This window comes from Pseudochaenichthys georgianus, chromosome 21 (genome assembly GCF_902827115.2).
Source record: "Pseudochaenichthys georgianus chromosome 21, fPseGeo1.2, whole genome shotgun sequence".
Taxonomy (NCBI): Eukaryota; Metazoa; Chordata; class Actinopteri; order Perciformes; family Channichthyidae; genus Pseudochaenichthys; species Pseudochaenichthys georgianus.
The window spans coordinates 29,363,022-29,375,273 of record NC_047523.1 but is presented as its reverse complement, the minus strand read 5'-3'; the positions used below and the strand labels follow the sequence as shown (position 1 = coordinate 29,375,273).

Below are 12,252 nucleotides of genomic sequence, written 5' to 3'. Positions count from 1 at the left end.
GGATTAATGATGTGAAACATAATCAACTTTTAAATAAGACTTTAAGTTTAGTTACACCTGGAGAAAATGTGCCTCTTATCTCTACCCTACAGAATACAAAGTCATTGATACAAGCTGCACCTTAACCAGCTTTGATAACACGATAATGCATCAATAATTATAATCGAAAAATAATTTAAGTTTATTTTGATGCCAATACTTTGTAGTTTTACTTGAGTAACATTTTGAATGTAGGACTTTTACTTCTAACATAGTATTCCTACACTCTTGTAGGCCTACTTGTACTTTTACTCAAGTACAAGTACTTCTCCCGCCTCTGGTTACAAAATGCCTGTCTTTCACGATACTGGACACCCACCTGGATTACAATCCCACAATGCAATGCGTCTTTTCTAAATTTCAAAATCGTGCGACAGTAGTGCTGAAACTGATGACTAAATATAATGGCTAATCATAAGTGGCCAATCACTACACTATTGAGTCTACTTTAGCAGTGAGAGAGGGAGGGATTTCACACAGCCTCAGTCAAAACATTTTATTGATGTTATCAAAACAATCAACTGAGTTCAAAACTTTAAACCAGAATTGCCAGCGAGGAGAGACCTATGACCATATGAACCCAAGTCTCTTCTTGGCTTGAATATGTCGTGCCTCATTAAGCCTTTTAATGTCCTGGGTGGCACCAGAGACATATTTGGGCATTTGAGCCCCAGTGTTGTCCTGAACGAGGTAGCATGAAGCAGGACCGAGTCCTCCTCCGATCCCTTGCCCTGCCGCTTTGGAGAGAGGAAACACATTTCGCTGAGCCCCAGCCGCTGCGTTGATGAGGTCGTGAGAGTATTGTTGAAACAGGTGTTCTTCTTTAGCAATGACCTCTGCGTAGTCCTCCTGAAACTCTTGCTCCTCTCTTTTCCGCTGCTGGAGCTTGACACCTTTCTTAGCCTATATTTGGAGGATGGTGTTAAACAGGGCTATGAATCATGTAATGGTGTGGAGGAGATACTTTTAACATTACCATTTCTGTAGCATTGAACTCATGTGCATGTCTTTCATCTGCTTTGATCTTCTGAGCCTTCATTTTTTGTTTCTCTTCAAATATTCTGTCGGCCTCTTTCATGGCCTGAAGTGTGCCCATCATGCTTTGTTTGGTTGTTTTGTCCTTCTGCTCCTTGTTTTCTTGCTAGGGAAACACAGTTTGTGAAACAGGTGAGAACCTTTTGTTACATGTCGGGCCGGTCCTGACATAATGTGCTGCTTTTATATTACTGCATTTAAACATGTTTTGGTAGAAACCGAAGTTACATGTATGAACCTGAAAATAAGCATAATATGTCCTTATTATTAGTATTAACTACTTTATAAAGAGCTTCATGCAACCGTAGTATTTTGCAGGTGCAATATCTGAACTTGTGTTACCATGAATTCCCTGTGTGCAGTTATTGACTCCAACATGGCCGCCTTCTTCTCATCCTCCTCTCTCTTCCTTTGTGCCAGTTTTTCATCCTGCTCAGCGACAGCCTTTGCGATCCTCTGGTCCTCGTCGTCAATTTTCTCCTGCTGAGTGACAGCCAGCTTGTTCATGGTCCACTCTCTTCGCATCTGGGCCTCACTGAAAAGCGCGTCACACGTATAATCATAATACACAAAGGATCCAACTGTAACTGCATCACTTGAGATGTGTTGCCGGGTCTTACCTGAACAATTCCTTTTCTTTTTCTTTCCGTAACTTTATAATTTTTTGTCTGGAAGAGAGGAACAGTTTTCTTTGCTCCTCTTCAGCCTCCTGCTTCTTTGCATTTGTTGCTCTGAGGTCACTGTTGGCGACGTGTTCCTGCATATACAGATTAAACATTAGGTGTCATAAATTATAAAAATACTAGATGACCTGTGCTGCTAAGGCCCTACCAGGTGACCGTGCATAAGGTTTCTCTTCAGCTTTGCTTTTCTTTCTTCTTCCATGTTTTGCTCCAAATGGTGGAGTTCTAAAAGGCTTTGGGCTTCCTCTCCGTCCTTCCTGTTCTCGATCTTTTCACGCTCTCTCACTTGCTCACGTTCCTTCATCCTAAAGAACAGGTATCATTTTCTCATGTGGCATGTGTTTGCATATCTTTGGAATGCCTATAATGTGTCTGATGTGAGACTTACTGGTTTTTCAGGTCCCTTACCACAGCCTGTCCCTCCAGCTTTTTCCGAAGTGCTTTCTCCTGCTCCTGTCTCAAAGCTTCATCAATATCGGTCTTTTCCAGATCCAGAAATTTTTTGTCAACATCTTTAGAGGCACTCTTGATCTTTTGCTTCAGTTTAATCTGCGCCTCCCTCTCCTCCAGCACCTCAGTCAGCCTGAGGGCACGCTGTGGAAGAGGTAACAATCATCAATTATCCAAAAACATCAACATTCTGTATAGCCAAACATGTACAGGTGACACAATATTTGTCATGCGATACTAACGTGTAGTCCTTTAATACGGTTGGTTTCATAATAGAGCTGAGTCTTGGCTTTTTCAATGGCCTCTTCACGCTGCTGCTGCTGAAATGTGGCCTCTTCTTGATCAATCATTTTCCTCTTTTCCTCCTCAGCCTCCTCACGGATCTTCTTTGCCTCTAACTTTTTTTGCCTTTGACCCTTTAAAAGAAAATACAGTGTATTGACCTTTTGCTCTACTAGGCTGTGCTTTTGTTGTGCAACATAATAAGCAGGTCAAAATGTAATACAGCAAATAAAATCTGTACAGGAAACTTACAGCGATGGTATTGGACCAGAGTTTCACCACCTCCGTTGACTGCAAATGCAGGGCCTCTCTCTGTTTGGCTGCCTCCTTCATATTCTCTTTGTTTTTATCAACCCGGTTCACTTCATCTTGAATCCTCTGCCATTCTCGTTTGCTTAAGACAGTGACCTGTCGGAGGTCTGGGGGTTCGATGATCCTGCTGGGTTCCTCAGCTGAAGATACTAATAAAACAAATGTAGAAATAAAACTAGAATTATATTCAAGCACCATCCCCTTTGTGGAGTATGGATAGTTGAGTACATTGCTGATTCATACTTTAAAATAGTCACATATTCCAGTAAAAGCTTTTCTCCAGAATATGCATATTTATTTCTTCCAAGTCAAAGTTACATTCTGTCATTACATAAGGAATTAAATAGCAGATTTTGTAATGATATTATTTATGGAGATGATGAAAATGAGGTATATAGGCCTATGCCCTGTAAAAACTAATAATCTGATTCAAGTTATTTATGTATTGCTGCTAAATGACATGTTGTCCCAATTTGGTGTGTTGTGTGGGGTTTCTATTTCTCTACCAGAAATATATCAAGTGATTGTTAAAACAGTTTTAAAAGAGCAATTATTACACAGACCAATACAGAACTCTTACATTTAAAATATGGGCAAATACAATAATAACATTTCACAGGCTTGTTTTGTTGGTTATTTGCTTCATGGGGGAGGTTGCACTCTGGATTTAAAATCCTGGCTCAGGCCTTGCATGTATGAGATATAAATGCATGCAAAAAATAGCACTGTGCAGTTCTCTAGAAACAACACATCCTCACTCCCAGGTCGGCCTATGTTGACGTTATGTCAAGTCCCCTGCCGGCTTTTTCCAACGCAAGGGGGGGGGCCTTAGCGTCCATTTTCAACGCAAGGGGGGGGGGGGCCTTAGCGTCCATTTTCAGCTTTCCGGGATGTCCATGTGCTTCTATGGACGCTCATGGAAGCACGGCATTCGTTTGTGTCGACTGCCCTTAAAGGCAATGTGAGCGTCCATTCTCATTGGATAGCGGAGAATTGTACACCCGGAAGTAAATATTCCCCTTACTGACGATTGATTTTACAGTAATATCTGCACTACTCATCGACTAAAAAACACCAGATTATCCTTGTTAATTACACAACATTGATTGGTTTAAATTGTGTGCAATGCTTTTGTATTTTTCCCCTTCGATTCGGAGAAACAAATCTTTTTTCGGAGTAAAGGATGGCAGAAGACACTACACTACCCAGAATCCCCAGCTATCATTTCTCCCTGCAGAAAAAGAAAACATGGCCGAACTTCGTTTTATTCTGGGTGTAAAATGCCTATTTTAAAGTTAGTTTGGCCATTAAAATGCGTTTTGATGTCATTTGATGCGAGAAATATGAGTTGTTATTTCAGATTATGTGTGCAGTGGATGTACATGATCTTTAGTTTGCTAGTTATTACGAAGATTACTTCAGGAAATTGCGTCCAACGTTTTCATTGTTACCAAGGTGGTTGCTAGGGACGCTGCTATCGATATTATTTCTGTTATGTTGTGTAACTGTTTAATGGTGTTATCTTTATTGCTACCCCCTTCCCCGTCAATGTATAGTGTTGGTCCACAGCGCAAACATATTAGTTTAACAAAATCCGCATCTAAAGATACGTTATTTCCCCCTCTGCAATTCCAGTCTCACATCTCACAGCACATCGTCATTAACAAATACCGGAAACAGACCGAAAACATTTTTTAAAAATAAAATAATACCTTATTCCGAGTGTGCTTGCTTTTCTCTTTGAAAGTCATCACATAACGGCATTGTAATACACGGTTCGGCTGCATTAAATATTACATATCTGCCGTAGTTCTGTATTTATAGCCCTGATGAGAAGACACACATGAGGAACTGAAAACGTGACGTGGATCATAAATATATCAGCCATTAAACAACATCTTACATTTCTTTTCACACAATGCGTCTCCTTGCAGTATCAACACTAATTCGGCTCACTTTTATATTTGATCCAATTGGTAGATAGGCTGTATTTACACCATAAAGGTGCACAGATGATATAAAGAGACACCTGGTGGTTAAAGCATGTTATTGAATTTCATTATTTTTATTATTAGATATTAATAGGATCCCTATAAAGTATATTCATTACTCGTTATTCTCTACTAATAGTTAATTAAAGACTGTATATAATGACTATTTTGCACATCCCGTTCAAGATTTCAAGATGTTCTAAGGTTTATTGACATATCATATAGGCCTACACAACTATGGTGTAGTTCTGCACTGAATGAAAAACTTGGGTCGCAGGTTCCTCAACAGTGCATTACAAGACATCTATCAATATGTGTGCATACCTCCAGCAATGTTAACTATGTTGAAGCACTTATTTTAACTGATATTATACATAATGTATTATACTCTTATGATGTATGCAGATATTTCATCTCCGGCCTTGTCAGGTATTGAACAATCAATAAATAAAGAACACAGAATTGTTAAATATAAAACACAGAATTTGTGTGATTATACTAAATGATTTTCAAATAAACACCACTGCATATTTAACTGTTACACATGCTGATGTAATGCAAATGTTCCAACTTGGGATCAATAAAGTATATCTTATCTTAAGCTGATCGATGGCTACTGCCATATTTGCAAAATGTGCCTCTGAACCTTGACAATTAACAACAGGAGGGGTCACAAACATAAGTCCAGCTGTTAAATAAAGCTCTTCTGACCTTAGCTGGCGTGTGGGTATATATATTAATACTGCCCATTATGGGCACCCCTAAACCTCCAGGGATGTACACAGTTTAATACTGGCAACTTCTTATTATGGGAAATACGAAAACGTCTTTTAAAACTACAACTCCCAGTAGAGACGTGCCATAGAGAACATGTTGCGAAACAGAATAGCCAGCATGTGTAGTTCTGGGTACGGGGTGGGGGGGGGGACGACGACGACGCGGTGGACCCGTTAAAATCCAGTTTTGAACAGTCTGCCGTGGTTCCATCCCATTTCAAGTGCTGTTCGAGGCTCGGTAACCCTCGGAGCACACTCTCCAATCACAGAGCTTGAGGACTATCACGGGGTTTGTCAAACAGAGCACATGGTGTAGTCCAAACGATAGCTGGGGATTCTGGGTAGTGTAGTGTCTTCATTGCCTTTAAGGGCAGTCGACACAAACGAATGCCGTGCTTCCATGAGCGTCCATAGAAGCACATGGACATCCCGGAAAGCTGAAAATGGACGCTAAGGCCCCCCCCCCCCTTGCGTTGAAAATGGACGCTAAGGCCCCCCCCCTTGCGTTGAAAATGGACGCTAAGGCCCCCCCCCTTGCGTTGGAAAAAGCCGGCAGGGGACTTGACATAACGTCAACATAGGCCGACCTGGGAGTGAGGATGTGTTGCTAGAAATCTACAGGAAGTTGTTTTCTGGCAAGAAGTTTGGGCCTTTGGATAGATACAATACTAAACAACATGTTCTCCAAGGCCCCTCCACATTTTCTGTATTGAATTTTACGTAAGTATTTCAAGACTGCTCTCTCCTTGAAAAAAATATTTCAGCCGTGACAGACGTTAGATACCGTTTGTAAAAGTAGATCAACTCTCACCTCTCTTACTGGAGCCTGTTCTTCGGCCGTGCTGGACCACTGATGCCATTTGTATTCGATATCTATAACCTAAAAAAAGCACTACTCAATTGAATGTTGAAATGTTTCTGTAGCTAGTGTTAAATTCAGATTACAAACGGCTCTGTCAGTGTCCGCATTTGTTGTTGTGGTGTATCCAGGCAACGGCTGAATCAATCACAAGCATTTCAGCTTATGGACACCAGATGGCGCTGTGGGACCCCAACATGTAACATCACACACATCAATGTCATAGAAATATCGCCAAAAATGTTTGCCCCTTTCCCTTTGCACTTTTAAAATCATGCAAACAAATATTTTAGGAAAATATGACTCAAGCTGTCATAGACAACCGGGAAACACAATACAATTGAATACATATTACTTCAATAACAGTTAACTCATTGAATTAAGTGGTAGGACATCTGTTTTAAATGAAATTAGTCAAACAAATGAATGTTCAATCTAGACCAGCACGTGGTTCTCAAATGGGGGTATGCGGACCCCTAGGGGTACGTTGGAGTACTGCAGAGGGTACGTGAGATTTATTTTATGTTAATAAAAAAAAAACAATTTTGGGAAAAGTAACGAAGTTTGAGCAGTGTGGGTTTTATATTAACAGAGTTACACATATTTAAAAACGCGAAATGTAATAACTGCAGTGGCCTTCCTGTCACTGAGAATAACAAAGATCCTCAGTGAAGCACAAGCCCATGTTTCTCACTAAATTGTAAGTACAACTTATTACAAAGATCAGTTAAATGCAACTAATGTCGTCTCTGTGTTATTGCATGATGTTAAAATTGGTTTGCCATGAATTTAGTGATGGATTGTAAACATTTGAAATGTAGCATTTAAGTGTTTCTCAGTTACAAGGTTGTTGTTTTAATAAATCAGACACCGATGGCGCAGCACTCTTTATATAGGCATTTCTTCCCTAACAAATTGTTTTTGCGCTGATCAGGGGGTACTTGGCAGAATTTTTTTTTCAAAGGGGGTACATTATTGAAAAAAGTTTGAGAATCACTGATCTAGACTACAGAACTGCTTTGCTCTTACTGCTGCTCTGTTCAGGGTAATGGAGACAGGGAAACACCCCTTCACAATTCAATGACACGGATATACTGTAGGCCTACCCACTTAAACAACTGCTGTACCAATACTCATACAGATTCATCAGCATACAATCAAATCATCTGTTTTGTAAAATCTACACACTTAAAACTACTGGGTTAAAAAATAACTCAATCATAACCCAGCTGCTGAGTCACTATAGGACAGAACACGCTGGGTTGTCTTAACCCATGTGCTGGGCTGGATAATTGTAACCCATGTGCTGAGTTGTTTATTTGACCCAAGCTAGTGATTTAAATTAACTATATCACTGGGTTAAATATAAACCATACATTGGGTTGTTCATTTGACCCAAGCTAGTGATTGAAATTAACTATATTGTTGGGCTAAATAGAATATAATAATAATGTATAATGGTGTAATGAATTATCTCCAAACACATCGTGTATATATATATATATAAAAAATGCATTTATTGATAATTTGAACAGCTTTTGCAAATCGCCAACATTCCATTTCCACTATAAAAGAACAATGCATTTTAGCACAATATAAATTCAATATATTTAACTCTTAAATAAATAAAAAAACACCTTAAAAACAGTGCTCGGGCCTTGAGAAATATCTGTGTGTATTTTAACCATCACTTATGAGTGAACATAATTTTCAGGAACAGTTCTGCGTATTAACACATGGACCATCTACGAACAGTCCTTCAACTTGAAGCTGAACAGTAACAAATCATCTCAGCAGCAGGATGTAAACAGAGGAGAACAGTGTGTGTGTGTGTGTGTGTGTGTGTGTGTGTGTGTGTGTGTGTGTGTGTGTGTGTGTGTGTGTGTGTGTGTGTGTGTGTGTGTGTGTGTGTGTGTGTGTGTGTGTGTGTGTGTGTGTGTGTGTGTGTGTGTGTGTGTGTGTGTGAGTGCGTGTGAGTGCGTGTGTGTGTGTGATTGTTAAAGTGCAACTTTGTTGGTAGGATTAAACTGCCAAAAGCTTTTTCAGGCTCAACACCCTGGGCTTCAAGGTCTTTAAGTTCCCCTCATCCAGGCCCATCAACACTTTCTGGGTGAAGTCAAAAGTGTTGGCCAAGTCTTTTGGGTAGCTCAGATGCAGGGCAAAGGTCAATGAATGCGTCAGCCAGTGTGGGGAGTTCCATAACTCTGTTACCCTCAATGACAACAGCGATCCTCTCTGGGCAGAAGAGCGTGGTATCTGTTGACCTGGCACTGATCATGAGAAGTCCGACCGCGATGTCCTCTGTGTCTGGATCATCAGACTGCTCCACCTGATGACAAGAACAGATAAACGTTACCCAAATTGCCTATCTCAGAAATGTGTTTTCTGAAAAATACATCAGTGACATATCACATAAAATAACCTTATGTTCTCATTCATAACACTCCGTTCGATGTCTCACTATGGGATGCGCCTCATCGCGGAGCAAACAGAAGCATCAATCTCATTACACCAATCCTGATTGGCTGGTGATCTTGACGTCAGCGTCAGGGAATTCACCCCCTATAAGTAGCTTGCGCCACGACGCATGCGTCATTCAAACACCTCTTCTCGCTTCAGAGCACATCTCTACAGTAGCCGGACAAGCTTAACGGTCCACAGACTGAACCCAAATACCCATTTCGGTCGACGGGCGCTCGCCGGCTACTCCTTCTGCTTCGCAGGAAGACGGTAGTACTAACGCGTTAGTACTTAAAATCGACCTCGCCCTTCTCTTCCCGGGAAAGTAAGGTAGGTCTGATTTTTTTAAGCTAGCAACACACATGTTGCTAGCTCGCTCCCTCACTATCGACACCACGGTAGCGAGGAAGTTTTTTCTTTTCTCTTCTCCACGGAGGAAGAAAGGATTAAAGGAGCATACCAGTCAGTATTCTCCGGGAATAAAAGACCCACACCGTCCTTTTCTCCGGATTAAGGACAGGGTGGTAACATCTTTTTTCTCCCATATTACCTGTCGAGAGCGGGCCCTCTCCACGCCACGAGGCGAACAAGATGGACGCCCCTCTCCCTCACACCAGAGGAGTCAGGGACTCGGTGGCTCGACTCTGCGGCTGCGGGTTGAAGATCGCGGGCGCAGACACACACCAGGTCTGCTCGTCCTGCCTCGGGCTGGAACACGCCAGAGGCGCTATCGACAACCCCGGCTCGTGTGGACATTGTGTCCGCTTCACCGTAAAGAGCCTCCGCCGACGGTTAGCACGACAAGCTAGCCTGTCGGAGTAGGACCCCCCCATGTCCACTGACCCGCCGGCCGGCAGTCAAGACACGGGGGCGTCCGCCACAGAGAGTGAACCCCTCTCCGTGTCGGTCTGGGGCTCATTATCTGCGATAGCTCCGCACTGGCCAGCTATGTACTGGCTAGCGGATATTTATCAGCTGCTGTGCGGGCAGCCATGGCAGCCCCCACTACGCAGGGACATATTGTCCCAAGCGGGGGGGGCGATCTTTCACCCACACCCAGAGCGCTTGGCTCTATGGGCCTGGCCCGTGAGTGGTACAATCTGAATACAGTGTGACATGAAGCTGACCCTGGCCGCTGCAAAGCGAGCCAGTGGCACTCATGCGCGATCTGTACAGTCTTCAGGCACTCGGTTCGCCCCAGGGCAAACAGAGTGTGGTTGAAGCCCAACCCTGCCTTTACTTTAAGGCGGTTGGTTCAGGTACCATATTTGACATTGAGGCATCCTCCCCGCCACTGTATTCCTCCGGGGAACAGCGGCCGGATTTGCCGTGTCCAGCCCGTGCTTTACGCACGTACAGGGACAGATCAAGGGTGCTTCGTCATAATGACCAAACCCCTTGTGTCCTGGGCTAACCCTTATAAGGGCAAGCCTGTTACTAAGCAACGGCTCTCCCACTGTTTTGTGGAAGCAATTGCTTTGGGGCCCATACGAGTCAGAGTTCGCAGGCACCCTCGGGTCCGCGAGCCCTTTTGACTCAGGGTCTGGCTGCATCCTGGGCTCTGTCCAGCTGAGCTCTACCTGTTAAAGTTCTGGTTGGTTTGGTGATTTTCGAGATAAGCTCTTCTGGCAATACGGGAGCTACAATTTCCCATAGTGAGACATCGAACGGAGTGTTATGAATGAGAACTATAGGTTACTTACGTAACCCCAGGCCTCAGAGTAACATGAAGTGAGATGTCTCACCAGACGGCCCTCCTTGCTATGGTGAAGCGAGAAGAGGTGCTTATTTTGAATGACGCATACGTCGTGGCGCAAGCTACTTATAGGGGGTGAATTCCCTGACGCTGACGTCAAGATCACCAGCCAATCAGGATTGGCGTAATGAGATTGATGCTTCAGTTTGCTCCGCGATGAGGCGCATCCCATAGTGAGACATCTCACTTCATGTTACTCTGAGGCTGGGGTTACGTAAGTAACCTATAGGTTTGTGCCTAATGTGGGTTTAAGGAAACGCCTATTAGCATTGCACAACATAATGTTACAGCACCAGAAACATCAGCCTCCAAAATAACCAATCAGTTGACATAAATGCTTTCAACAAAAAACATGTATAACCTTCATAAGGGTAGGATTTATTTTAACACTGTATTAGACTGTTACTATTAGCTAGTTGTACCTAATAAACTGGCAACTGAATATGTATTTACAGTATAATCTCTCCCTACTACACATACAAAAAATTATGGGGAACACTAGAGATTATTTTGTATCGAACACTGATGCTGCAGGAAAGAAAGCCCTCTCTTGATTGTGTATTTTATTAAATCACGTGAGCCCATTTTTTACACTGAAACCTAGAGCTTAAATTTCAAATAAATCCTAAAGTAGAAATCACATTCAATACTTCTGAAGTGTTGAAGTAAAGGGAGATTATATTCAACATGTCCATTGTGTACCTTACAATAATTACAATTCTGATGGCAATATTCAAATCTTGGAACTAGAACCTGAATGGAATGGGATGTGAGCAACACAAGATATAATGTTTGATTAACAACACCTCAGTGACAGAATCAAGCTTTGATGACACCAGGACAGTTCATACTTGTTCAAACTAAATCTATCATTTATTATAATTTTTTCACTATAAAAATTCAAATAATTGTCTACCTGCCATAGAGCTCCTGAAACAATGTAAAAAGATAAACTATATTTTTGGATGATCTGTCACATACATTGAAAACAGTTATTATGCTGATTTACATGCCACAGCCTCAGCAAGGTGGAGTCATCGTCATGCAGATATGCAGGCAGAGCATGGAGGACAGCAGCACGTTGGACATGGACGTCACCTTGCTCCTTGAGTGTGAGAACATCTTTGTTTTACTTTGGATGCTAAACAGTATAGCCACACAACAATCGATATCACAAGAATGGGCTCTTCCATGACTGAAGAGATTAACATTTTGACAAAGATAATCCACTCTAGCATGAGAATAAAACACCAAGAGGCATAACCGACTCACCTGGAGGTCATAGGAGGCGAATAGCTGATCCAGAACTTCAGCTTCCTTTCCTTTGCTTGCCGCCTTCTTCTTGAACAGGCTCTGGAGACGGGGGACTATCCAACTCCGCATAGAAGTGGTTCTTCAGGTTGAGGTTTGTTATCCTGTGAAACTCTGCCAAAATATAAAATTACTATTTAATTCACAGTACAATGTATATGTGGACTGAAGGCAGCAGAGATAAACAGAAACATAACATGCTAAATCTGAGTAAACATGTCAAAGTTATCAGTGACAAAGGCACACAAAATAATTATATAGTTGTAATAAATAAAATATTTTCACCTGTGACTCCATT

General features: G+C 42.0%; 1 protein-coding gene across 1 annotated transcript; it reads right to left on the bottom strand.

Annotated features, from left to right (window-relative positions):
- Nucleotides 1-520: 520 nt before the first annotated feature.
- Nucleotides 521-6,554, bottom strand: cfap210 (cilia and flagella associated protein 210). The gene is made up of 9 exons (XM_034110346.1): nucleotides 6,380-6,554; nucleotides 2,742-2,950; nucleotides 2,450-2,623; nucleotides 2,146-2,351; nucleotides 1,906-2,062; nucleotides 1,695-1,831; nucleotides 1,417-1,609; nucleotides 1,016-1,180; nucleotides 521-942 (listed from the first exon to the last, which is right to left on the bottom strand). The coding sequence occupies exons 1-9, from the start codon at nucleotides 6,426-6,428 to the stop codon at nucleotides 604-606; spliced, it is 1,629 nt and encodes a 542-aa protein (XP_033966237.1). The 5' UTR covers nucleotides 6,429-6,554; the 3' UTR covers nucleotides 521-603.
- Between the last annotated feature and the right edge of the window lie 5,698 nt (nucleotides 6,555-12,252).